A 27,274-nucleotide genomic window follows, 5' to 3' on the forward strand; every position below is an offset into this window, starting at 1 on the left:
CTCAAAAAATGTTGTACTTTAAAATCTTGAATTAATGATATCTGCATACATTCATGTTGGTTCTGTTGTGTTTACCCTAAGGGGGGTTATTGCTGCTCTTATCCATGCTAGGCTGTATGGATGCACAGGGAGTTCTTGCCCAGAACAGAACTATACCACCAATCCTAACTGTATGCTAATTGTCAATCGTATTTGACGATAGTGGTCCTGACAGAAATATTAAGCAGCACAACTGTTTTCAACATTAATAATAATAATAAAATGTTTCTTGAGCAGCGAATCATCATATTAGAATGATTTCTAAAGGATCATGTGACACTAATATATTATAATTGTAATATTTAACAGTATTACTGTTTTTACTGTATTACTGATCAAATAAATGCAGCCTTGGTGAGCATAAGAGACTCCCTTCAAAAACATTTATAATAAAATCTTATCGACCTCACACTTCTGAAAGGTCCAAAGTGATTGTCGCTGGTACAGCAACTTGTTATATTAGGAATTTTTCAAACATTACTCCTCACGCAGTCACACGCTTTTCCTCATCTTTGTCCATGTGCTTGCTCTGCTTTTTCTTGTTGCTAGACTTCCCTGCGGCAGGTGTCTGTTTCTCTGGTTTACGTCTGCTGGGAGTCTGGCTGTCTTTCTGAGCGAGCACTTTGCTGTGATCTGGTCTGTCTTCATTAGGACTCAGTTTAGAAAGTCTGTCTCTCATCTCCTTCAGCCTCTGATCCACCGGACACTTCTGCAGCTCCAGCATTATCTGTTGCTCCTGAAAGCATGGGGAGTGTGAGAGACAGACAGAAGTGAGAAATACATGATACAATGTAAATGCATTTGGCACTCCCTCCCACGTCGTGGGGGTTATAGGGGTCTCCACTGCCTGTTACCTGTAGCGGTTTGTCAAACTTGGACTCTTTCCTCTCCGGTGGGCTACGTATGAGCATTGCCCTGTGGAGTTCAGAGGAGAGCTGCTGGTAAACTTCATTAAGTCTGTTTATTTCTCTCTCCACACACAGCACCTGAAGCACAGGTAGAGGAAAAAGGGGCATTTCCATAGTTGTACACTCTTCAGAATAAATAAAACATAAGATGTAAAAGTGCATTCACTCACTGGGACTTGAGTCTTTAGGCCAGTTTGCCCTCGTCCTGCAACAATATACACAAAAGATATAAGAATGTTTTCAGTAAAGAGTTCTCATAAAACAAGTAATCCCTCACCATCTCCATGTCTGTCTTTCAGAGTTGGTTTTAGTTCCTGCAGGAGCTGTTCCAACTTGAAGTATTTATATTCTTGAAGTCTAAAATCAATTGAGGAACTGAGTTAATATGTCCTTAATGTACATGCTTTAATATGTTCTTGAAGTCAAATACACCTTAGATTTGATACTAACCTCTCTGCCAGCAGGTGCTGTGAAAAATGGGTTTCAATAGGAATTTTTACACTGAAGAAGTTCTCTACTAATGTTCCAAAGGCCTCCGGTGTGTTTTCCTTGTCCATCTGACAAGTGAAAAAGTCTGTTATAGCTCTTCCTGGATTTCATATAAATATTCCAAACAGGTGCCTTACCTTTCCTTTCCTCTGGTCTTCGGTGAAAGATTGATGAAACAGCTGCATGCTTAACGTCGATATGGCCAAGTGGAAGGCTTTTATGAAGTCGAGAGATTTTAAACCTGTAAAAAAATTCAAATGGCAAAAGATTTTAACTTTTAATTTTGCCGCTCCTTAAGTTTGGAATACATTGCTGATGTCACTGAAATGTGATAACACTGTAAAAAGTGATCAGTTGACTTAACTTAAAAAAAGTGAGGAAACTCATTGCCTTAAAATGATTAAGTTATGTGTTCATATGTGAATATATAATATATATGTGAATATTTAATATATATTCACATATATATTAAATATATATGTGAATATTTAATATATATGTGAATATTTAATTGTCTTATTTTGTGTCTTAGTATTTTTTTAAATAAATTTTTCACTACTGTTCATTATACATTTTAAGTACTGAGTAATAACAATTAACTACATGTACTTACTATAGGGAGAGTTAGAGTTAGGATTGGGGGTTGGATTAGGGCTAGTAGCATGTAATTATGCATAATTTATAGTTATTACAACAGTAACTACATGTAATGTGTGTAACAAAGACACTGTAAAATAAAGTGTTACCTTTTTTAAGAAACTAATACTTTTATTCATCAAGGATGCATTAAATTAAATACCTCACAATATTACTGTATTTTTGATCGAATGAAGCTTTTGAAGAGTAGTGTTTGTCCAGTATGCTTTTGATTTAAGACTGTCATTGTAAACAAGAATTCTTTACAATGACATGTCTTCTTAAATAGTGACTAGTCTTCTTAAATACAGGTGAAAAAAGCTTTAGAGATATTTGAGTAGACAACTCTTTATGAAAGGATAGGGCAATCTCTCTTACCTGAGGTTATGTAGGCCATAGAGTGCAAGAGAATGGAGATGAACTGGCCAGCATTTTGAAGCTTCTTCTCCAGTATGTACAGAATTTGATTGGCTGTGTCATAATAGAAGTCTTTATGACAGTAGGCCAGCAAGTTATCACAGTGCGAGACTGGCACCGTCCTGGCCAACAGCAGCATGACAGGGGGGAAGTCACAATCTCTGCTCAACAGACGCGCAACATGGCAGCCAAACAGGAAGACTGCGAAATGCTGGGGGGAAAGTTTGTCAAGGGCAACAGGGATCAGGTGCGATGGTTCACTCTCCGCTGGGCTGATAATTACTGAAGGGGAAGAAAGCAGATGTAGGTCATTACAAAACTCTGAAACAATTAGGAGACCTTACAATACACACAAAACAGACATTTGTGAGGGGATACAATTTATTATACAGTATATATATATATATATATATTTTTTTATGTATATTTGTATAAAATAGAATATGTTTTATATTTGTATTTTTTATTATTTTGTTATATTTTAGTATAATTCATTACTTAGCTCATTGACATGAACAACCTATTCAAAGTGCAATTTCTATTTTAGCCCACCAATACTAAATCCAAAAGCACAAATGTGTACTGACCGTCCTCAGTCCTGGGCGTTTGGACAAGCATCTGGAGAGATTCCTTTATCTCCTGCAGTGTTTTGGAGAGAGGCGTCAGAGACACAAACTTGGCCAGTTCCTCTTCACTCACACAGGGGATGGTGCTCTGCTGTTGACCTGACAGACGAGAGCATGTTCTTTTAGCACAGCAGCAGTCCTGGTGTGAGAGGTTGCAAACTGGTTTTTAACAAGGTCAAACCTGGATCTGAGGAAGCTGCCTCTGTATCAGCACCCACTTTAAACTCGGGCATGTCTGAAGGGGAAAACTGTGAAATGATATAGAAACACTTGTTGGGATAGTTCACACACAAATGAACCTTCTGTCACTATTTACTTATTCTTGTGTCGTTCCAAACCTGCATTACTTTCTTTCCTCTGTGGGACACAAAAGCTGTAAGCCATTACGTGTATCATTTGTGAATGAATCATTCAAACTGGTTATGCAAACTGAATGAAAGGATTTTTTTTTTAAAGACAACCCAAAAGCAATGTTATTTTAGTATTATTTATATACTATTGCAGTATTTATAACGTTTTTCATTTTCATCTAATATTTATAATTTATTCCAGCTTTATTTCAATTAACTAAAACAACACTGCCTGAAAGAAAGATTTGTTCACAAATCAAAAATAGTCCCAAATGGACCACTTTTATGATAAAACATGTGATCTGATCATAAAATGATAATGGCATAATTTTTGTCTCAAGGATAAGTAAATAATTACAGAATTTTCATTTTTGGGGCATCTATCCCTTTAATATCACTTTTTTTTACATTCATAGCTTATAAATTGGCTCTGTGTTGTTTTAATTGGTTTAAATGATTAACCTGAATGTATCTGGTGGGAAGTTCACTCTCTCTGATGTCTCTGTGGCTATTTATAGCTGTGCTGTCCTGTTGCTGCCAGACTTCCCCATTCATCCTGCACAGCACTCCCTCCAAAGATCTCAGCATGGCCTCCGTCAGCCCCATCCACGGCTCTGGTGCAAACACAAATACTTTCACTGACCTGTGACTGTTAAGAATGCAGATACACACGTAAGGCGTTCAAGTTCAAGCAAACTGCTGTCTCACCATGAGCAGTTTCTCTTTTCATCAGAGCTTCACTGTCTAGTATTTTTTTCAACTGGTTCAGTTTTGAGGGTTCCATATTTTCTAGTGTGTCCTAAATTCAAGATGCAAAAGTTGATTAGTTATAGAGACTGCTTGTGTTATTTTTTTATTTTTTTTTATTTAATGGATTTCTTATCTTCAATCGACTTTTCGTTTTCTGTCTTACCCTCAAAGCATCAATTTGCTGGCACATGTTCCTGTAAAACTCCTGTGTGTCTTTGCGATGCTTTGCCAGCTGGGATGCCAGATGTAAGTTCTGATCCTCTAACTTGTCATACAGCGTTTTCACATTGAACTCCTCCAGGTCCATTAGTGAAGTTCTGAAACCTTCACATGTTGGATCAATATGTGATTTGACAGAATTCACCAGAAGTGTTTGTATATTTGTCAGCTTTCAGACATTTCAGATGATTGTCAGTTACCTCCTTTGTAAAGAGCAAGTTCCTCTGATTCTGCTCCCTCTCCCACCCCTCTCAGACCTAGCGGCTCAGAGCCGTCCAAACTACAACACAACACAGCACACTCAAAATTGCACAAAGGTGCTCGGCATGGTATTGGTCGTTTTAAATGCTGCATGTGAATTTAGGCATCACAACATAATGTACAATAAAAAAAATGGATATCAATTTTGAGATCTGCTAATGTATCACGGATATAGGACATTTAGCAGTACAACTGTTTTCAACATTGATAATGCAAAATAAAAAAATTCTTGAGCAGAAAATCAGCATTTTAGAATGATTTCTGGAGGATCATGTGACACTGAAGACTGGAGTAATGATGCTGATAATTCTGCTTTACAAATCACAGGAATAAATTAATACATAATAAAATGTATTAAAATATAATAATAATTTTTACTGTATTTTGATAAAATAGAGAAAAGAGACTTTCGAAAATAAAAATAAAAATTACTGGCCCTAAACAACAGCAGTGTATATTGGTCAATATTTTGTATTTAGTCAAAGTTAATTTCTTACATTTTTACATTACATTTGCCATTATATAACGCTCACTTAAAGGGGCTATACTATGTAGAATTCAGAAACCCTTGATATTAGCATCACCGGTGGCCATTAAGTGAACTGCAACCAGCAACTTATTGCTCGTACTCGTTTACTTGACCGTGATTCAATGCCCCGAAATACTCATGGTGAAGTTCTTTTTCATTCTTTGCTTAGAAGTGAACAGAAGTTGGAAACCTTTGCAGCAATATACTGTTAACGAACATCCAGACGCTGTCCACGCTGAAAGCAATGTTTAGATGAATATGTAAATATGTGCTGCATGCTTTCCTCTCAATAACAAAATAAACAGCAAAAATGACAGTGGTGAGAAAGTAGCAGTTAAGAAAGCATCTGTTTATTGTGGATATGTGTGGACCATCTCTGCAATTCAATTGGACCATCTCTGCAATTGGCATCATGTCGACAGATGAGGTAAGTAAAATTACACTGTTATGATAGTTTGATTATAAAGTATATTTGAGACCAGGCATAGACTATATAGATCTGGCTATATGAGACTATAGTTTTCAATTAATTCCTTTTCTTTGCTTGACACATTGACATTACCATACATAATAGGGGCTTTCGCACCAGAGGAACATTTTCATAGTTCCTAGAACTATTGGCGAAAGTACCCGGATGTCGGCGCATTCGCACCGCAGGAACTAGGAACGATTTTAGTTCTAGGAACTCTTTTGGAGGAACTAATTTAGCTCCTACTTCAGAGTAGGGTCTAAACCAGCACTATAGGTACTAATAGTGAGTGACGTTAATGTACGCGGATTGGCCGAACGCACACGAAACACCAGCACCCGCCATTTTTTAAAAAGCCTTGTCAACACACAGATTATAGCCTATATGTTTACTCCAGAAACTAACTCTACGAACATGGAAAACAGTGATAGATGGGCCTCTTAACCTTTACGCTGAGGAGAAAATCCTACACAACTTTGAGGGGACCAAGCTAAACATGATCATGTATTTCTGCTCAGCTAACAACACTGGACATCAACCACACGGCATACGCTAATAACTTTTCATATACTGTCTACTTTCTATGTATAACAGTTCTATCTAATATCGGACAGATCGTAAACTAATGAACACGGAGAATGTGAGCATTGTTTGTTTGCTCAGGCTCTGGCGTTCTGAGCGCCATCAAAATAAAAGTCACAACAACGAGCGCGGCTCACGTCACTTCAAAGTTCCTACTGGCGGTGCGAATGCAACAGGAAAACATTCCTAGGGGAACCATTAGTTCTCGGGGAACCACCCTGGTGGCTAGTTCCTAGAACTAAGTTCCTAGAACTATCCGGTGCGAAAGCCCCTTATAGCTCTTTCGGCATTATCCTGAACATTGTAGAAGCATAGAATGGAAGAGAGGCTCTTGGGAGCGCAAGTAAACGTCACATCCTTTTGATTTTCCAGGTAAAAACATCTTGAGTGCTTCACATAAAAATCAGTCTACATGCTTTCATAGACAACCTAGGAAGTTGGGGAAGGTCTTTTTTAAGTTTCGTAGCTAGCTGTTCAAACATTGTCAATAAAAAAGTGATTAATATGTGAAAATTCTTACATATAGCCCCTTTAAATGTTGATTTTTAAACAGTAACAATTTGATAAGAATGTTAAATGTAATCTATTGCAAATCTCAAAATGAATATATATTTTCATAATGTAAATTAACATGTAGCATTTCAAACGACTGATTTTAGTGTTATCAGAATTGAAATATTGCTGCATCCCTAGTATTCTTGCAAGTTCTAGTGAACATGCTTATAACAAACACCAAGAAACCTGAGCGATTAGCAGTTGACTTACCCGTCTGTATTAAAAACATATTCAATAGGAACACTGGGTTCACCCAAGCTGCGCCACTTGGGCTTTGGCCTCCCTCGAGCGATGAGGTTGGACCGATTAGGCCTCAAGACAAGAGCAGAGGCTGTCAACAGTATTATCAACAACACCAGCAGAGACAAGATCCCTATGGAGAAATACCAAGCACAGTATTTTAAGCATTCCTGTTGGCAAGAAAAATGCAACTTTCCATTTCAAATGCATGATAAGCTCCTCTTGGTTCACCTGTGATGAGCCCCCAGTCTGGAAGCAGGTTTAAGCTGTGTTGTTTGACAATCCCATGTCGCACTAGCTGTGCGGGGGTCGTGGGCTGGAACGAGGCTGTGGTGGGGTTACACTCAGAGCCCTGCTCACTCACGACTACTATCAGACTCCAGTCCGGCACTGCGTTATCCAGGAACACATACTTTCCCGGCTCCATGAACACATGTGCAAATCTATTAAGACAAATCACATGAAGATCAGATGCAGATCTTTGTTGAAAGCTAGACAGTCCAGCGCCAGGACACACGTCTTTTATAATTCTCAGGGGGGCTTGTGGTTGAAATCGTGTTCCAGGGGGTGGGGGGTGGGGGTTGTGTCCCCTCGGTTGAAATCGCATTCGGATTAGATCGCTTTGCGGTTTAAATTGCGTTCCAGGTGTGGGTTGGAGGGGTTCAGATCATCATAGGAGGGCTAAGTTCCCCCAAGCCCCCGCATGAAGCCGGGCCTGAAGCTAAATGTGATATATCCATCTATTTTTACCTGCTGGAATTTAGCTGTGTGTGTATGACGAGATGCTGCAGACGTCTGAAGGACCCAAAATCCCAGCCAGGGTTACTGCTGAACAGGTGGTCCTTCTGGTATACTGGGAAGTGACTGTGGTGGCGGTCTAAATTGGCAGAATGACATGAAACATGCATACATGTACACTGAAAAAAATTTTTTAACTTGAAATGAACATCTAAATTAAAGGTCTTACTGTACTAAAGCATAAAATACCATAAATATGTTTGCAGAGATTTAGGAAACATGCAAAGTTCAAATACTTGTTTCTCTGAAAAACAATGTTACAGCCATTTAATCTATTTTGAAATGTGCGTTCCTTGTGGAAATGTCTGTTTTTGTTTAGGTCCGTGTGACCCCGCCCCCTGCCAATTTACCTAATAGTATTCCGACACCCCTGGTTGCCAGTTGGCGGAAAACACAGCGATGGAAGCCAGCAAACAAACTGGGTCAGAGATCGCAAATTCTACCCGACCTAAAAAGCCTCTGCAATAAAAACATTGCAAAAATTGCAAACTGTAAGGCTCATCACTTTCCATTGTCAGTAATGCACATTTTTATTGTGTCCTCAATCTGGCAACCCATGTGAGTGTTGAGTCTGAGGAGACGGGGAAAGAAATAACTCTCCAATATTTTGAATTTGGACTGCAGTACCCAGTTCAACCGCTACCTGTCAATATTACATAGTGCACCTTTAACTGGTATCGTTGAAGTCAAAAACATGATTTAATATCGCTGAATCAACTTAAATTCCTAATTTTTTGTTTTTACGGGTTAAATCAGGTAGATATAGCTCCCTAAGGTAAAAATGACAGGTTACCACTTTTTAACAAAGCCATACCAATGTGGTTGATCGTGAGCTGAAAGATGAGCATGTCATTTGGGGACAGACATGCTATGGGATTTGGAATTCGTGGAAGAGGCGCTGGAACCTCATTCTGATCAGCATGTCTTCTCCTCCTGTAATCTCTGTCCAGAATTTCAACTGGTTCTGAAAGGAAAAACCACAACAAGCATTAAAGTTTTATGATCTGGACAATCTTGATAAAAGACATACAAGCTTATCATTAAGTGTGGGTTTGGACCTGTACTTAAAGATGCTTGGGCAAAATGTTTGAGTCTGTAGGTCAGATCAACACTGTCAGCTTACCTGACATTAAAGAGTCAATGAGCACAGGGTCTTTTAAAATCCAACCAAACACTCCCTCGGGAGAAAACTGGACAAAGTGGATCCTTCCAATGTTCTTGACGTGAACATCAGGTCCTAGTACATCTATCATATTCTGAGTGAGGAATGAAACAAAGTTATACTGAGGATGAGTTGACATCACTAAGCACAGGCTCTTCTATTACTATAACAACCGATACATATTAATAATGAATCCTCTTTCTAAAACAAACAGCTGATAAAGTCCAGAACTCACCCTGCTCCAGGTTTTGCTTTCATCTGTGGCTTTGATTCTCAACAGCAGCTGTCCCTCTGTATCCAGCCTGGCAGAGAGCACCGGTAGTGTGGACATGCATGAAGAGTTACACAGCTCCTCCACTGACACGTACCTCTCACAGTGACAACTGAAGAAAAACATCACATAAACTTCTCATGATAAAGTTTAAATGAGGGTCAGCTCATTATGTAAGGGATAATGTGCAGTTAGATGGTCATTATCACAAAATAAACCCAGACAGGGTGGTCTTGTATTGTCATGAAGGGATTTATTTTGCGTTAATGACCAGCTGCCTGTAAATGATTCTGCTTATTTAAATTGATCTAAAAATGCTTTTATTATTTATGCAACTAGCACAGCATATAATATTGGTTATCAGTGACAATCGTCAAATATGCACATATCAATCAGAATCAAGTATTACAGAGAGCCGTGTAGTAATAAATTATAAATTATACACTTACAATAAAGTTCAGTTTGTTAACATTAGTTATTGCATTAGGTTATTATAAACTAATAACAACTTTTTACAGAATTTAAAAATGTATGCAAAATAATTTAGCAAATATGTGACCCTGGACCACAAAACTAGTCATATGGGGTAAATTTTTTGACATTGAGATATATGCATCATCTGAAAGCTGAATAAATAAGCTTTCCATTGATGTATCTCGGCCATAAATCCTAACAAACCATACAACTATTTGAAAATCTGGAATCTGAGGGTGCAAAAAAAAATCTAACTATTGAGAAAATCGCCTTTAAAGTTTTGCTGCATCCACTCACAAAAATATATTTTTGATATATTTACGATAGGAAATTTTTAAAAATATCTTCATGGAACATGATCTTTACTTAGGCTAATATCTTAATGATTTTTGACATAAAAGAAAATCAATAATTTTGACCCATACAATGTATTGTTGGCTATTGCCACAAATATACCCGTGCGACTTATGACTGGTTTTGTGGTCCAGGGTCATCACATACAATTGGGCATTATTTTTTATCATAATACATTGTTAATTTATACAACTGTTAAATACCGTTAAATGTATAAATTATAAATAATTTATAAAACTGTTAAATGTACAATACCGTTCAAAAGTTTGGGGTCAGTAAGATTTTTCTTATGCTCTGCAAGGCAGCATTTATTTGATCAGAAATACAGTAAAAAGAAACATTATTACAAATTAAAACACCTATTTTCTTTTTAATATATTTTAAAATCTATGTCAAATGTATTCCTGTGGTGGCAAAGCTGAATTTTCAGCAGCATTATTCCAGTCTTCAGTGTCACATAAACCTTCCAAATTCATTCTAATAGGCTGATTTGGTTTGATTTGAGTTGTGCTGCTTATTATTTTTGTGGAAACTGTGATACATTTTTTAGGATTCTTTGATAAATAGAAAGAATTTAAATAGAAATCTTTTGTAACAATCTAAAAGTCTTTGCCATAATTTCTGATTAATTTAATGCATCCTTGCTGAGTAAAAGTATTACTTTTATTTAAAAAAAAAAGTTTTACTGACCTCAAACTTTTGAATGGTAGTGTGTGTAGTATTTAGCATAAACATTACAATTATTGTCAAATCAAAGTGTTAACATAATAATACACAGAAGACCTCATTGGAACAGTATGTGTAGCACTGTATGTGAACTTACATGCCCATCCCTACATCCAAAGTCCCTCCCTGAGGTCCACACGTAACATTACAGGAGTAGGTGGATGGGACGACACATTCCAGCGTAGAGGCCAGCCTCACTTGACCTGCCCAACAGCGCTTCTTTACCTTCACAGAATGAAGAGCTCCTTACTGTCTTATCACACAGTTATATGAAAGAGACATAGAGCTACAGTACACATCTTACCTCAGGCTGACAGTCCAGTTCACTATCTGTATTGAAGCTTTTTAAGTCCAATTGATTGTAGAAGACAAAACTGGTCTTACACAAGCAAGACCCATCCGACTGCTGAAACGCACGGTTTTTGCCTATGCAGGTACAAGAGGACGCCCCTATAAAAATAATCAAAATAAATACATTCCATGGTCTCTGATTGTTTTTTAAGAGTATAAGGGGCCATTCACCCAGAACATGTTTTTGCTTTCTAGGATGCTACCTTTTCATTGTTTTTTTACGTAAACATGTGCAGATGTAAAAGAAACTCAACTTTTTAAAAATATTGCTCTAGATATTGTTTTTAGCTACAGCAGGTAAGCATGTCTGCTTGGGCTGATTTGACAATATTGATTTCTCATTTTTAATCGATTTCCATTTAGTCTATGCTGTTTTCAGTTAATGCGTTTCAGCTAATTAAGTTAATTCATTTCTAATTAATTTAGTCAGCTAGAACTCTAGAGAGAAGCATTTTTCTAAATAGATGCACTGTATTACATATTCATCATATTTTACTTAACCTGTTGTCTTCATTATTTAATGTATTTTTGAATAAATCTGTCACGAAAACAAGTTTCTTAAACACCATTTAAATGTTTCTATCCCAACAATTAACTGAATTAGAAACATAATTATATCATCAAAAAGTTTATATAAAAACTGCCTTACAGTATGTGCAATTTAAATGTTTAAGTACAATACATACATGATTATTAAATAAACTTTATTTTTCAGTTTTGGTTCTTGGCTAAATGAACATTTTAATTTCGATTTCAGTACAAAATGTATTTTGATGCATCAGTATTTCTTTTTTTATTTCACTAACCTGCATATTGTTTTTGAGGCAAAAACATGTTCAGTGTAAATGTCCCCTAAGGCTTGACAAAATATCCTTTAGTTTTCTACAACACAGTCTGACCTGCATCTGAGGTGGAAGAACTCCCACAGGGGAAACAGGCTCTCTGGGCGTGCAAGTGATTGAAGGTGCCTGGTGGGCATTTGTGACATTCCTCAAGTGATTCTGCACTAGTGCGGTTTCCATATGATCCAGGCGGGCAGGGAACAGGCTCAGAGCTGCCTTGTGGACAAACATACCCTACTGGACAGGATCGATCACTATAATAGTGTGAGCCTAGTAAACAGATCATTAAATTAGTTAACATAATCAATCAGTGCTGCTATTGTTAGTCTATTTGATTGTAATTTGGGAGTTCTTCAGTGCTGACCCGGAGGGCAGTGATATCCTGGAGGGCAGAGGAGACACTGGAGGTGAGGGGACCAACGAGGCCGATAGGTGCCGGCCCCACACAGCACACAGCTGCTCTCCTGAGACTTCCTCAGTCCACTGGTGTTCAGCGGCATCCAGCCGTCCGGACAGGACAGCATAGCAGAGCTGTGGGCTGGACAGTAATGTGGAAAAGTACATCTGCAAAAGGAGATCATTTTGTTTTAATCATGTTTACATTTAACAGTCTTATTTAATTACTAGTGTTTTTAAAGATGAACTTTAAATGAGCATTATATGACGGCAAACATAATCTAAATGTAAAAAATAGAGAAAAGGAGCATCACAATTACATATCCAATATCAAAAATGTCTAATATCGCCGATAACCGATATGGTCCCGATATATCGTACATTTCTAATTGGTTGGTGCTTACACTTGCTTCGGTGAGCTGTAGGTGTGAGATCCTTCAGGACAGTAGTATCCTGCTGGACACGGTCTGGGCTCTCCTGTCTGGGGTCTACAGTATGAACCAGCTCTGCAAGGGATCTCTGTCACTGAGCCTGAATGATGGATCACTTTACAGTTATAATATGCCCATATTAACTTTTTAGTGCATTTGTAAATATGAATGATGCACCTACCTGCAGGACATTCATAAGAAGCTCGGCATGGGATGCCTGCTGTATTAGGCTGGCCTGTGGTGCGAGGGTCTGGGCAGTAGGTTCCAGGAGGGCAAAGTTCACACTGGCTGACAGCAGCTGCCCCGGCCTGTGCCCTCATAGTGCCTGCAGGACAGGGCACTGGGAAACCTGTCCCACTGCACCAATGACCCGGTGGGCAAAGGAAGCTTGAGAAATCAGTGAGCCCTGAAAACAGTTAATATAGTTACTGATGAAAGGAACAAAATGATAATCTAGACAATCCTTTTGAACATGAAATGAAGTGGTTATACAAGGATATATGATTAGATATGGTATATTATATACATTTTGGGATCAGTGCGATTTTTTTATAAGTTTCTTATGCTCACCAAGGCTGCATTTATTGGATAAAAATACAGTAAAAGTGTAATATTTTGAAATATATTACAATTTAAAAGTAACTGTTTTCAATTTTAATAGATTTTAAAATGTATTTCTTTTTTCTGTGATGGCAAACCTGAATTCAGCAGCAATTTCTCCAGTCTTCTGTGCCACATGATCCTTCAGAAATCATTCTAATATGCTTATTTGGTGCTCAAAAACATTTATTTTTATCATTATGTTGAAAACAGTTGTGCTTTGTAATATTTTTGTGGAAAAAAATTCAGATTCCTTAATGAATAGAAAGTTCAAAAGAACAGCTTTTATTTGAAAATTTAAATCTATAATGTTACTGTAAATGTAATTATAAATCTCTTTACTGTCACTTTTAATCAATTTAATGTGTTCTTGCTGAATACAATTATTAATGTCTTAAAAAAAAAACTTACTGACCCCTTACATAAATATACGATTATATATAGTATGTTATATATGGTATGTCAGACCTGTGGAGTTACAAAAAGTGCCAGGTGGGCAGGTGAGACAGTCTCCCTTGCTCCCTGCCCCAGATGTGGGCCTGTATGTGAACGGGGGACATTGTCTGGGCCCGGGCCGCCCCTCAGACTCATAATCAGCTATGCCATCACAGTAATAGCCTGGTGGACACAAGCGTGGGATGGGTTCACCTATAAGAGGGCAGAAAGCAAAAGGAAACTTATTTTTTCATTCCAATGGATGTAGCAAGACATGTAAAACTACTTTATATAAGTATATACTAAGTATACACTACATTGACATCTGTCAGGTAATCAAACACACAGTATTTACACATAGCATTTAGCAACTGACATACCCTCTAAACACCATTGTCTTGGAGGACAAAGCAAACAGTTACGTATAGCACTTGCTCCAGGGGTTTCTCTTATAGTGTTGGCAGGACAAGATAAAGGTTCCTCAGTACCTTCAGGGCAATAAAAGCCTGTCCAAATAAACAACACCAGGAGTAAACACGCACTCTGAACACCTAAAGTACAGTACTTATAATCATATAAGATTCTTAATCACTTTATTCATGTATTAAGACTCTTCATCGGATTCATAGAAGGGTTTAGAGGAAGCTGAATAACGTACCAGCGGGACATGGTCCAGCACACTGCGCTCCCCACTCACACTGGTCTCTGTTGAGAAGAAAAGCCGCCTGAGGGGTGAACTCTGAACTGCCAGAGATGCACACAAATCCAGCAGCACACAGACCTTTGACCTGTCCAGCCCTGAGGAATAATCAGACACAAAAACTCATCAAATTTTCATTTCATTCAGAAAAAAATGGGATGTATATCCACAAATTACACAATCGTTCAAAAGTTTGGGGTCAGTAAGATTCTTTTGGAAAAAAAAAAATCCTTTTAGTCAGCAAGGATGCATTAAATTGATCACAAGTGATCATACATGTATAATGTTACAAAATATTTATATTATATATAAATTATGTTCTTTTGAACTTTCTATTCATCAAAGAATCCTGAAAAAATTGCATCATGGTTTCCACAAACATATTAAGCAGCACGTCTGTTTTCAACATTCATAATAAAAAATGTTTCTTGAGCTCCAAATTTATAAAATATATTAGTGGCAAGCAGGGTGGGGCAGAGAGCCGTGAGAACGGAGCGATGCCGGTGGCGCGAGTGTTAATGTGGCCCCATGGCGGCAGACTCTGCTCAGCCCATACACGATGGCTCTGTGGATTTCCCACAGCTGTGAGGGCTCATTGACAGCGTGTTCCTCCTTCTTCCCGGGATTCGGCACCACTATAACAATGTTTAAGTTCAGCAAAGGAGTTGAAACTATGTTTCAAACCACAGTTATTTTAAAGTGTAACAATATTTCACAATATTACTGTTTTTACTGTATTTTTGAATGAATAAATGCTTTTTGATGAGCATAAGATACTTTTTTCCAAAAACATTCTATAAAATCTTACCGACCTCAAATTGTTGGTGGATAAAATAATCTAGTGAGAGATTGTAAAGTGTCCTTTAAGTTTATTTTCTAATAGTTGAAGAAACACTTGATGAAACACTCTATGATCTGTAGACGTACTTGCAGAACTTTCCTGGTGGACACGGCAAACACTCTCTCTCCTCCTGCAGACCCCTGACCTCAGGTGGGGTGTATGTGCCATTTGGACAAGGCTGAGGAACCATTGTGGCTGCAATTAAAAGCACAATGGGATAAAGTAAATGTACCAATGACACCACAGAGATTTACAGCAGCATGGGTTACGGGTTACCCGCAGGGCAGTAGGAATGTGGCGGGCATGGCCGGGGGTCTCCAATAATTGCCTCCTCACAGTAATAGCCTGGACGGCAGGGGATGCAGTTATCCGAGCCTGGATTCGGTTGGTACTGTCCCGTGGGGCATGGCAAGGCCAGGGGTGAACCCAAAGAACAATAATGACCCTGAGAAAGCAAAACCTGTCAGTCAGGCTGCTAGGCTCAGATTAAAAATGGATAGAAGGTGTGAAGGAGGCTAAACTGACCTTAGGGCATAGGAAGGCGTGTGGGGTGGTGGAGGAGAAGTCTATGGGGCAGTAAAAGCCAGCAGCACAGGGCCCAGTTGGAGCATTCAGGCCCTCGCTGGCACAATAATGCCCTGCTGGGCAAGGAAGACAGCTTTCTATGGAGTAACCCCCTGTGGGCAGGTCAATAAATAGTTATATTATAAACACAAATCACTGTATATTAGTAAATAAAATATTAATGTGCAAAAGGTTCCAAAAAATATGGGAAGGGCAACATTTAGATGAATGTGAATAATTTGAAAAGTATATTGCTAGAGTGCATTTATAAGAGCAACTAAAGTTGAATCTGTGCAATATTTGTGCACCTGTGCTTTAAGCTACACAGCCTATTGTTTTTACTAGCTCGCTTATTTTGATGCTCTGTTGCGCTCACGTGTTAAATTATTCATTTGCATCTAAATGCTGCTCCTTTCGTGGTTTTTCTATGCTTATAATAACTGCCCTTTGAATTGCTTTAACATGAGGCTCTAAATGTTTTATAGATTATATTCAAATAAATGTGTCAGTTGGCGGTTTGTACACACCGGTGAGGTTACGAATGCTGCCTGCTGGGCAGGGCAGAGGCATTAGGGTCCCAGAAGGGCAAAAATGACCACGTGGGCAGGGGCCATTCCGGAGGTAGCCAGTCGTATTCAGAGGTGCAGGATTTGGAGACCCTCCTTGGCAGAAATAACCCTGCTGGCACTGGCCTACAAACAAAACAACAATTAGTACATATGATACAGTCACTGACCAAAACCAAAGTGTGGGATGATATCAGACCCTGTGGTTGTGATGTTCCAGGTGAACTGCAGTAGAGGCCAGTAGGGCAGGGCACACAGGCAGCCTCTGACTGAGCCCTTGTAACCTGTCCCAGTGTGCCCACAGGGCAGGGTACAGCTGCAGCAGTGCCAACAGGGCAAAAATGACCTGATGCAACACAGAAAAGACAGCAGACTGTGAGCAAACATAATAGCATATACTGTACACTACCGTTCAAAAGTTTCTTTTTTTTTTTTAAAGAAATTAATTACTTTTATTCAGTAAGGATGTATTAAATTTATCAAAAATAACAAATAATGTTACAAAAGATTTCTATTTCAAGTAAATGCTAAAAACTTTTTATTCAATATAGAATTTTGGGAGGGAAATGTAACACGGTTTCCACAAAAAATATTATACAAAATCAGCATATTAGATTGATTTCTGAGGGATCATGTGATACTGAAGACTGGAGTAATGATGCTGAAAATGTAGCTTTGCCATCACAGGAATAAATTACATTTTAAAATATATTAAAATACCAAATATTATGTATATGTAAATTGTAAGAATATTTCACAATATTACAGGTTTTACTGTATTTTTGTTCAAATAAATGTAGCCCTGGTCAACATAATTGACACTTTTTTTTCTTTTCTTTTTTTTTTTACATTTAAAAATCTTACTGACCACAAACTTTTGAACAGCAGTGTCTGATTTTAATTTGTAGCAGAATGGAAAGACATAATTAATTACTCATTATCCATCATACTGGCATTACTCAGCACTGGGCTGGACTCACCCATGGGACATGGAGAAGGCTCCTGTGTGCCAGGGGAAGGACACATAGTGCCAGCAGGGCATGAGAGACAGTGGGCGGCGCCAGGAGCACTGCTATATGTGCCAGGCTTACATGGCATTTCCAATGGAGCTCCGATGGGGCAACTGTGTCCGCTCGGACAAATATAACCCTGTAGTCCATCTACTGGTCGAGCACTACGACTGCCGTTCATACAAACATATCTGCGAGGGGACAAATAAGGCTGTCACAAACTATATTCCAAAAGAAAATCATTATTTTATAATCATATGCCAGATTTTGGATGCCCAATGTATAATCCTCCTCCACTGATAGAAATGAGCCAATCGCAAAAGCACTTCACTGCCACTCCACTGTATCTGTTTTCATTACTGACTACAACTGCATAGAAACTGAAGTTTTCTTTTCGAAGCCATTTTCTGACTCATTTGCACTTTACGTAACATTTGCGTAATAGACAATATCAATTTTAGTTACACTGCATCTCAGTAAAGGACAATAAATCTTTAACATCTGAAATCATGCCACAAAGATCCATTAGCAATGCATGAGTGTACCCGGTTGGCTCAGCTCAAGTGGGTGTGGGTGTACAGTTGTCAGATGACTGTGTTTAGCTCCTGAAAAGCATAGATATAAATAATTACCCAGCATCACAGAGAGTTGCTTCTGATGGATGGATCATAGCAGTCTGCTCACAGAAGTACCCGGGAGGACACGGCTGGCACTGCTCTGCCCCACTCAACCCTGGGGAGCTGGAGAATGTTCCGGCGGGGCAGGGGAGAGGAGAGCTGATACCAGCCGGGCAATAATGGCCAGGCGGGCACATGTTGTTGCCTGTAGATTCCATCTGAAAATCACACATTTTAAATGAATTTAACCCTTTGTAAACACACAGAGTCTCTATTAAGAGACAGAACTGATCATATTTACCATGTTTCCAGTGCCATCAGGGCTCGTGGCACCCGAAGGGCAGTGATATCCATCCTGGCAGTGCCCTGTAGGCTCTGAAAGGCCATGGCGAGCACAAAACATGCCTAGATAGACAGATTACATGGATTAGATCCTTTCCCCCCACATATTGTACACTACTGTTCAAAAGACTGACGTAAAGATTTTGAAAGTCTCTTATGCTAACCAAGGCTGTACTTATTTGAGCAAAAATACAGTCAAATATATATATATATATATAATATTTAAAATTATAATTACTTTTCAAAACAACTTTTTTCTATGTTAATATATATCAAAGTCAAAGTCGTAACCCCAGTCTTCAGAGTAACACGATCCTTCAGAAATCATTCTAATATGCTGATATGGTGCTCAAGAAACATTTCTAATTATCAATGTTACAGTTGTGCTGCTTAATATGTGAAAAACGAAATTATTTATTTACAAAAAAAATCTTTTGTAACACTATAATTGTCTTTACTGTCAATTTTGATCTATGTAAAGCATCCTTGCTGAATAAAAGTATAATTTCATTCCCCCAAATTTTTGAAGGGTAGTGTATTTGTGCAATAAGTCTTGTTATTTTCATGTATTTTCAGTCTGACCTGCAGGACACGGTAGACAATCCTCCATACTAGCTGTCCCAGACTGTGGCTGCACTGTTCCTGGAGGGCAGGGAAACTGAGTGCCCTGTGATGTGCCCATGGGGCAGAAATGTCCCAGTGGACATGGAAGAGGCTCTGATACTGCTTCCCCTGCATTGTAATGCAATAGGATCTATTGTAATTGATTTATAAAAAAGCACAGAGATGGTTTTAAACTAATTTTCTTGTAGATAGAAATACTAACGCACCCGGACAGTAGTAGCCTAATGGACACGGATCACAGTTTTCTCTGTGGCTGTTGCCCATGACGAAGCTGAAAGTGCCTGCAGTGCAGGCCAGGGGCTTGTGTGTGCCTGCGGGGCAATAGAAACCAGCAGGACAGAGACTCTGCTCAGGACTGCTGGAGCCCCAGTCACAGAAGTAGCCTGCAGAACATTCACCTACACGGTACAATAGAAATAGACAATAATACCATATGACTCATGGTTGCATCATTCAACTCCAAATTCTGCCATAATATCAGTGCTTTAACTGTATTGTTATGGTTTTCAATCAGGGTTCTGTGAAACTATACCCTATTCCACAAAGGATAAAAGAAGCAAATAATTTTATTTAAAATATTTTGAAAGAAATAATAGAAATCACTGCGCTCGACAAGATCAGGGTGCAAAAAAAAAAAAAAAAAAAAATGTGTGTGTGAAAATTTAAATGATGATTTAAACAATTAGGAAAAGGGGCATGTAGCTTTTGTCTTTGAGACCAATTATATTACCATGATAATTTAACGAACCAATGATCTGATTATATAATGTAATAAATGTTTTTTAATGAAAGTTAGTATAAAGTGTTAGCAAGAAAGCTAGCTCCTTGGGTTGGCTGAGAGTCTTTTTAAGGGACTCCGGGTTTGTAAAGATTGAAAAACCCTTAGTAAAAGAGCTAAACAGCTCGTCCACAGCAATGTTGTTATTGTGCCAATAATGAGCAAATCGCAAAAATCGTTATCTTTTCGAAGCTATTTTCTGACTCATTTGCACTTTACGTAACATATGAGTAATAGAAAATGTCAATTATAGTTACAGTGCTTCTCAGTAATGGACAATAAATCTTTAACATCTGAAATCATGCCCCTAAGATCCATTAGCAATGCACGAGTGCACCCAGGTTTTTTACTAAAACTGTTCAAATTAGTTTTTGTTTATTTAAATAAAGCTAAAATATTAAAACAAAATATAAATATTACATTAAAAACTTTAGGAACTTTCTGAAATAAAAATGTACTAAAATGACTAAAACTGAAATAAATATATAGTAAAGTTAAACTTTATATACAACAAATCTTTTAATAAAATGACAAAAACCCATAACAAAATTACTAAAATTTAAAATATACAAATAAAAGCTTTTTATTTAAAGGGCACCTATTATGCAAAATTCACTTTTACAAGGTTTGAACATAAATGTGTGTTGGGAGTGTGTGTACACAACCACCCTATAATGATACAAATCCACCCAGTGCTTTTTTTTTTAAATCCCCATAATAAATCATAAGCAATGTCTCAGAACAAGCCGTTCTCAGATTCGAGGCAATGTGACGTACTTTGCAAGAATTTGCATAACTAACAGATATGCAAATTATTTTATTCCCTCTGCCATCAGGTTTTTAAATACTGTTGACAGCGGCAACTAGATATGTGCCAGGCATCGTAAACCTCTGTATTTACTATTTATTTATTATTTACTTAGTATTATCTATTTATTTATCTATTTATCTACTTGAACGTTGGTCTCTGCTTAGTTTATGTATTGTGGCCTGTGTATTTGTTGCTTTGTTCTGGTGCCCAAATGCAATATGATGTCATTGACAGTGTTTCTGAATGCTTGACTAAGTGTTGTCTTCTTGTCTTGTTGATACGACTGGTAGGCTAAAACTGAATTGCCCTACGGGGATAAATAAAGTTGTTTGAACTGAATTGAATTGAATTGAAAATGAACCCCACTGCTGAGAGTTTCTGTTGTGTCCTCTGCATACCTGTCAAGTTTTGGATTTGAAAATAAGGGAAATTTTCCGGCGCCCACCTCGATCAGTCCCACCACCCCAACCAAGCTCCAGTATCCCTTACATTTTAAGACAGGTGTTAATTAAAACACACACACACACACATATATATGGTATATATATATTAAGAGCATTATTTAAAGGCTTATTTGCATATTTTCTGTTCATTTAACATTGCTTGTCTTTACATTTACATTTTATTTTCATTCCACACATTATTTTCATTTCACATTGCTTTTCATTTGCAGTTTTTCTTTTCATTTCACATAACTTTTCTTTACTCTTTTAGTGAGTTATTGAACAAATTTGTTGCAGACTTTGTATTAACTGTTTTGGAAGGAGTGTATTTGTGGGCTGGGCCAGAGTGGTTAATTTTACATGAGAGTAGCAAACAGTTCTGTTGTCTAACGTCATCCTATTCTCTGTAACAATCTTTCGTACCATGCTCCTTCCCCGTGTGAGATGCTAACCGTGACCGTGACTGTCCCCCACCCTGCTCCTCTTCAGAAAAGTAAATTCGCTATCCCATTGATCGCGGTATTTAGTACATGAGGGTTTTGTTTTTTTGGCAGGAGTGCCTTGCTCTGTCATATCATAGCGTAGATCATCCGACTCTGTTTTTTTTTTTGTTTTTTTGTTTTTTTCCGCGTTGTCACTCATCATCTGAGCACTAACCTCGCGACACTGCCACCTACAGTACCTGTAGTTATCGCGAGGCTAGTGACAGAGCTCCGAGTGGGAATGTTTTTTTTTTTTTTTTACTCCGCCCGGGGTATTATTATTTTTCAATAACGCAGGTTAAAATACGGGAGATTTACGGGAAAACACTAATACGGGAGGACGGCGGGAAAGAAGGGTAAAATACGGGACTTTCCCGGCCAAAACGGGATACTTGACAGGTATGGTCCTCTGTGCCGGCAGGAGCTGCTCATTTGCATTTAAAGGGATACACACTAAAACGGTGCGTTTTTCTGAGCCCCAAAATGTGACAATTTAAACATGCTGTAAAAAAGTATCTGTTGGGTATTTTGAGCTAAAACTTCACATACACACTCTGGGGACATCAGAGACATATTTTACATCTTGCATAATAGGTGCCCTTTAAAATATTGATAAAAACCTGCTCTTATTCCCAGAAGGCAGTATGCCCCAGGTGGACACATAGTGCCAGTGCTGTTGTCAGTGGGGTTAGGAACTGTTGCTTGTACAAAACAGAGGAATCCAGGGGCACAGGGCCCAGAGGGCTTGGAGAGACCATCTGAACCGCAGAAATATCCCATAGGGCACACCAGGCACTGCTCTGCAATTATACAAAACCATATATAAAATAAGCATGATAGAAATGGAAAAACGCATTTAATAATGTTCCTCACTTATTGCAGTAGAATAGAGAATACATCACCTGCTGAAATGAGGCCTAGAGAATCACTGTATGTGCCTTTGGGACATGGAACTGGGTTTCTAGGCTGAGTCTCATTGGGGCAGTAAAAGCCTTCAGGACAGACCAAAGGAGTGCTGACCCCCGTAGAGCCGCTTGTGAGGTTGATGCAGTGGAAACCAGGAGGACAGGGTTTACACTTGCTCTGCCCCCTCTGATCCTGAAACTGACCTGCGATCAAACAACAACATATAAAAAGTATGACCAATGACAACAATCACTTTTGTATTTGACCTCTTCTAAAAAGTGTAGTAACGACACTGAAATGGAGCATTACCTTGAGGTCACAGAGCAGACAGTATATCTCCAAAATAGAGTATTACAGTACCTCCAGGGCAAGGCATGCAATCATCTGTGCCCTTTCCCCCGCTATCAGAGCGCTGGCTGCCCACTGGACAGGGAGTTGGCACAGCGCTACCAATCTCACAATAGTGACCAGGAGGACAAATATCGCCATAAACGGCTGACAGAGGAGCTGGAGTCGGAGATCCCTCACTGCAGTAAAACCCTGTGAGAATACAACATGTCATATTAATAAGAATCTACAAGAAGTCCTGTGAAGGCTTAAAAACTGTCTGCCGTAGATTTGTATTCAAACCTGATAAGCAGGGTCCACTGACTGAGGTCAGGCTTGGTTCTGAGCAATAAAACCCGGGTGTACAGTTTTGGCACTGACTTATGTTGGATAGTTGATACAGATTGCTGTAAAACAATTTATTTTATTTTATTTAATAGAATGAGATTTTTTAAATTGATTTAAAAACATTATTTTATAACATAAAATGTTCTCATTTTTTCAGTTGTTTTGTACTATTATGTGTCACACTGGTACCTAAATGTGCCCTTGGGACAAGGTATTGCAGCAAAACTTCCGGCTGGACAATACGATCCAGATGGACATGGTATTCCAGTCTCATTATCATTTGGGGAGGGAGTGACGGCTCCTCCAAAACACAAGAATCCAGCACTGCAAGGGCCAGTTGGTGACACATCCCCTGGACAAACAAATAAATATCAGCTCAACATATAAGACCAAGCAGGATTAGCATGTTCTCTGGGGAAAATAATCATTGTTCATGCGTCATACCTGACCCTATACAATAGGTCCCAGGGTCACATTGAGAGCATTCAGAAGACTCAGCCAATCCAGACCGGTTCCCATAACTCCCTGGAGGACAGGGATGTTGACTGGATGCTCCGATTGGACAATAAAATCCAGGCTGACATGGGAATGGGTGTGTCATACCTAGTACAAGAAACACATCCTTAAGCAAAGGCATATATTTAATCTGTTCATTTATTGAAATTTTATTTGTACCGTTCTCAGGGCAGAAAAAGGAGACAGGGCACAGTTCACATCTATGCTGACCGAGACTGGGCTGAAAGCTACCTGGGAAACATGGCCTCTCCATGATGCTGCCCTGTTAGAGCGGGAACAACATGAGTATGTTTTGTAAAAGGCACACTGCCATTTTAAGATATTTAAATTATTTTAAAATTTTGGATTTAAATTAACAAGTCATTTTAGTAAATTCATGCCAATTCAATTTTGTTAAAATGCCTCTTTTGTTTTGTTTTTTACACTTTTACAGAGTTTGGGTCACTCAAAATGTAACATTTCATGAAAAACACTTCAAATACTACAGAAACCCCATATAAAAGACATAATTACCTAACATTTCATTAAATAATTAAATGATGACAATATTTATAACGTTATATTTAAAAAAGAAAAAGTTAAATATAAATTTGAATTTGATCACCATAGTATAACTTCTTTGACTTAGGTATAGGTATATACTTGTTATAAATTAAATATTATTTCATTTTTCAGGCTAAACAAGACCTAAGAAGTGAATTTTATTCTTGAATTATTATTAATATTTTAATAATATACATAAAAAAGGCTTGTCCCTGTATTCTGGTGTCATTAATGTTATAAATAAATATGTTTAAAGTTGTTCAAATGTGCATGTTTAATTGAGCAAAAAGCAAAACAATATATTTTAATAATATACAAATAAAAAATGTTTGTCAATCAATCAATTCACTTGTGCATATGGTGAGTTTTCCGCTTACCCTTTCACAAAAGTGGCCTGCACCACACACATACTCAGGTGGTCTGGATGTGTTCTGTCCTCCAGGGCAGTAATAGCCCTCAGAGCACAGACCAGAGGGCTCAGTTAGGCCTCTTCGCTCACAGAAATATCCCGGTGGACATTCAAGGCAACCTTCTACACCGGATGCACCAGCAGATCCTGGTGGGTATTAAACAATAAAACCATAAAGCTTCCCAGAAAAGTTCAAACCAGAAACGCCTATCAGAAAATAGGCGCAGTGCTTTAAAAGCTTTTTAATTGGTTAATGGCAGATAAAATGTTAATAGGCAATAAAGACAGGATGTCAAACAACATCTACGCATTCTTCTTAAATAAACTGCATTATGGGTATACAGAAAGATTTGTAGAATGTAACTGTAAAAGCAATGCTGGTAAATACTGAAGCTGAATTGAAGATGCATCTTGCAAAATAATGAAAATGTTCATTGATCCTTCTAGCTCTAGCTTCTAGCTTCACTTACTACACATTGTGCTTTGTGGACAGGGCAGGGGTAGTGGTGTGCCTCGGGGACAGTAGTGTCCAGGAGGACAAAGCACAGCACTAGGATTTGAGGATCCTGTGGGGCAGAAGAATCCAGCCAAACAGAGGCCTACAGGAGTGTGCAGGCCAGTCTGATTACAATAAGAGCCCGAATCACAGGGCTGGGGAAGAGACGAACCCACTGGGCAATAAGACCCTGTAGAAATGATTCATTGAGCTTTAGCCATCAGAACATAATCATCATGATCTTATACAGATAGAGATGGCCGATATCCATTAAAGAGATTGTTCACCATAAAAAAAAGAAAATTCGGTCTTGATATACTTTGAAATAGTTATGTCTGATTTGTGAACAAATCGTCCTTTTGAGTCAGAACTTTTCAATGAATGGGTTCACAACTGGTCTGAATGATTTGTTAATGAAACAAACAACATTACTCTTTCATTAACTTTCAAGATGGATGTGAAGTTTTTTAGTGAATAATGGCAAACTTTGTGGTCTGTTGCTCACCCAGAAAAATAACATGACATCAGAAGATTTGGAATATTGTGCACAAGTCATATAAACTACATTTATGACGAATTTCTGGTGCATTTGCATCCTTTTTTTTTAAGCTTGACATCTCCAGTTCTAGTTCATTGTAACTGCATAGAAAGGACTGACCAGCAAATTCTTTGAAATACTTCCTTTTGTGTTCAGAAAAAAGTTTGCAATGCCAATGACATTAGTCAAAAAGTCAGTAAATGATGACTTTTTATTTTTGGGTGAACAATCCTTTTAATGCAATGTTAAAGAAGCCTTTTATTAACAAATATACAGTATCAGTGTGCATTGTGTACCTGTAGGACACAGGTCCCCTTTGAAACCAGTACATGATTCTGTGATTTGTAGGCGTAATTCTGAATAACCCTCAGACTCGGATAAATCGAATAGAGGTCTGGGATCCAGGTCATCCCAGACTCCGGCATCATCTCCTTGAAAAAGTGTCAGTCAGTTTTAACAGCCTCATCCATTACCATATAAATGATGTAGTACCATACCTAGAATCCTACCTGGAATGTGAATTGAACAGGTTATGTTGTGCTTCAGAAGGCAAAGATCATACTTTTGGAGGTGGGATAAAGATATGAGGTCACAAAAACAGGTCCTCTGAGAAAATGTGGCCTGAGGTATGGCAGTATCTGCACCTCCAACGCAATAATGACCTGGAGCGCAAAACCCTGCAGAAGGGCAAAAATAACATATGGATCACTTCTCATCATCATTCAGCTGAATTATTTTGTGGTTTACGGTGTAATATTTATTATCTGCCAACCTGAGGGCTGAGAGGAGCCTGGTGCAATGCAATATCTGCTTGGAGGGCAAGGGGAGCAGTCATTAGAGGAGGTGCCCCCTTTGTCCTGGAGAATAAAACCAACAGGACAGGGTAACGGAGCACTGCTCTGCTCAGGGCAGTAATATCCTGCCGGACATATATCTCCATACATCTGAGAGACTGGGGCAGGCTCTGTGGCCCCAGATGAGCAGAAATGACCTTTTATAGAGGGAGAACCAGATGTAAAATTAAGAGATACACCACCAGAACAGATTCTGATGGGAATCTCTGTGGCACTGACCCGCGGAGCAGGGTCCGGAGGGGCTGATTAGTGCGCTGGTGTTACAGTAGAATCCAGGAGGACATGGAGAGCAATCCAGCTGTGATTGCAACCCCTCAATCATATTCGCAGTGCCTGGAGGGCAGGGAAGCGGGGTGGTGCAACCCTCCATACAGTATAAACCTTGTAGAAGAAAAAGCATATAATACGGTAAAAATAATACAATTCGCTTGGTTGAATAATTAAAAAAACATTATGTTTCTTTAAAAATAAAAATATGCTGATTTCAATTTAAAGAAAAACATCATGGTAATGAAAATTGAGAGGTACAATTGTCCTGAAAATAATGTCAATACTTAATTTCCTTTGTGAAATACATTTTACAATTTTTCTTATGAATTTGGGGGGGAAATATGACCCAGACTTTTTCTTGAAAGTCAAGAAACCTGTC

At 38.4% G+C, this 27,274-nt stretch overlaps 1 protein-coding gene across 1 annotated transcript in view; it reads right to left on the minus strand.

Annotated features, from left to right (window-relative positions):
* Positions 1-383: 383 nt before the first annotated feature.
* si:ch211-286b4.4 (zonadhesin) overlaps positions 384-27,274 on the minus strand; it is a 36,187-nt gene continuing 9,296 nt past the window's right edge. Inside the window, exons 19-69 of the mRNA XM_056263359.1 lie at positions 26,845-27,006; positions 26,544-26,762; positions 26,281-26,448; positions 26,068-26,202; positions 25,208-25,423; positions 24,706-24,884; positions 23,945-24,047; positions 23,714-23,872; positions 23,459-23,621; positions 23,225-23,328; positions 22,955-23,134; positions 22,591-22,797; positions 22,309-22,488; positions 19,381-19,572; positions 19,133-19,282; positions 18,510-18,613; positions 18,224-18,426; positions 17,562-17,782; positions 16,781-16,927; positions 16,543-16,707; positions 15,977-16,128; positions 15,728-15,896; positions 15,538-15,646; positions 14,569-14,708; positions 14,291-14,416; positions 13,944-14,123; positions 13,057-13,281; positions 12,849-12,975; positions 12,413-12,612; positions 12,106-12,318; positions 11,160-11,305; positions 10,953-11,080; positions 9,266-9,413; positions 8,992-9,124; positions 8,683-8,832; positions 7,821-7,947; positions 7,302-7,513; positions 7,041-7,203; positions 4,635-4,714; positions 4,379-4,539; positions 4,174-4,264; positions 3,928-4,079; positions 3,297-3,363; positions 3,077-3,214; positions 2,451-2,771; positions 1,574-1,677; positions 1,398-1,504; positions 1,225-1,304; positions 1,118-1,152; positions 894-1,025; positions 384-775 (exon numbers count right to left, since the gene is read on the minus strand). Coding sequence (XP_056119334.1) covers positions 524-775; positions 894-1,025; positions 1,118-1,152; positions 1,225-1,304; positions 1,398-1,504; positions 1,574-1,677; positions 2,451-2,771; positions 3,077-3,214; positions 3,297-3,363; positions 3,928-4,079; positions 4,174-4,264; positions 4,379-4,539; positions 4,635-4,714; positions 7,041-7,203; positions 7,302-7,513; positions 7,821-7,947; positions 8,683-8,832; positions 8,992-9,124; positions 9,266-9,413; positions 10,953-11,080; positions 11,160-11,305; positions 12,106-12,318; positions 12,413-12,612; positions 12,849-12,975; positions 13,057-13,281; positions 13,944-14,123; positions 14,291-14,416; positions 14,569-14,708; positions 15,538-15,646; positions 15,728-15,896; positions 15,977-16,128; positions 16,543-16,707; positions 16,781-16,927; positions 17,562-17,782; positions 18,224-18,426; positions 18,510-18,613; positions 19,133-19,282; positions 19,381-19,572; positions 22,309-22,488; positions 22,591-22,797; positions 22,955-23,134; positions 23,225-23,328; positions 23,459-23,621; positions 23,714-23,872; positions 23,945-24,047; positions 24,706-24,884; positions 25,208-25,423; positions 26,068-26,202; positions 26,281-26,448; positions 26,544-26,762; positions 26,845-27,006 — 7,925 coding nt within the window. The 3' untranslated portion in view covers positions 384-523. The remainder of the gene's footprint in view (positions 776-893; positions 1,026-1,117; positions 1,153-1,224; positions 1,305-1,397; positions 1,505-1,573; positions 1,678-2,450; positions 2,772-3,076; positions 3,215-3,296; positions 3,364-3,927; positions 4,080-4,173; positions 4,265-4,378; positions 4,540-4,634; positions 4,715-7,040; positions 7,204-7,301; positions 7,514-7,820; positions 7,948-8,682; positions 8,833-8,991; positions 9,125-9,265; positions 9,414-10,952; positions 11,081-11,159; positions 11,306-12,105; positions 12,319-12,412; positions 12,613-12,848; positions 12,976-13,056; positions 13,282-13,943; positions 14,124-14,290; positions 14,417-14,568; positions 14,709-15,537; positions 15,647-15,727; positions 15,897-15,976; positions 16,129-16,542; positions 16,708-16,780; positions 16,928-17,561; positions 17,783-18,223; positions 18,427-18,509; positions 18,614-19,132; positions 19,283-19,380; positions 19,573-22,308; positions 22,489-22,590; positions 22,798-22,954; positions 23,135-23,224; positions 23,329-23,458; positions 23,622-23,713; positions 23,873-23,944; positions 24,048-24,705; positions 24,885-25,207; positions 25,424-26,067; positions 26,203-26,280; positions 26,449-26,543; positions 26,763-26,844; positions 27,007-27,274) is intronic.

The sequence above is a fragment of the Rhinichthys klamathensis genome, unplaced genomic scaffold (assembly GCF_029890125.1).
Source record: "Rhinichthys klamathensis goyatoka isolate OS25496 unplaced genomic scaffold, OSU_Roscu_1.1 h1tg000206l_1, whole genome shotgun sequence".
Lineage (NCBI taxonomy): Eukaryota > Metazoa > Chordata > Actinopteri > Cypriniformes > Leuciscidae > Rhinichthys > Rhinichthys klamathensis.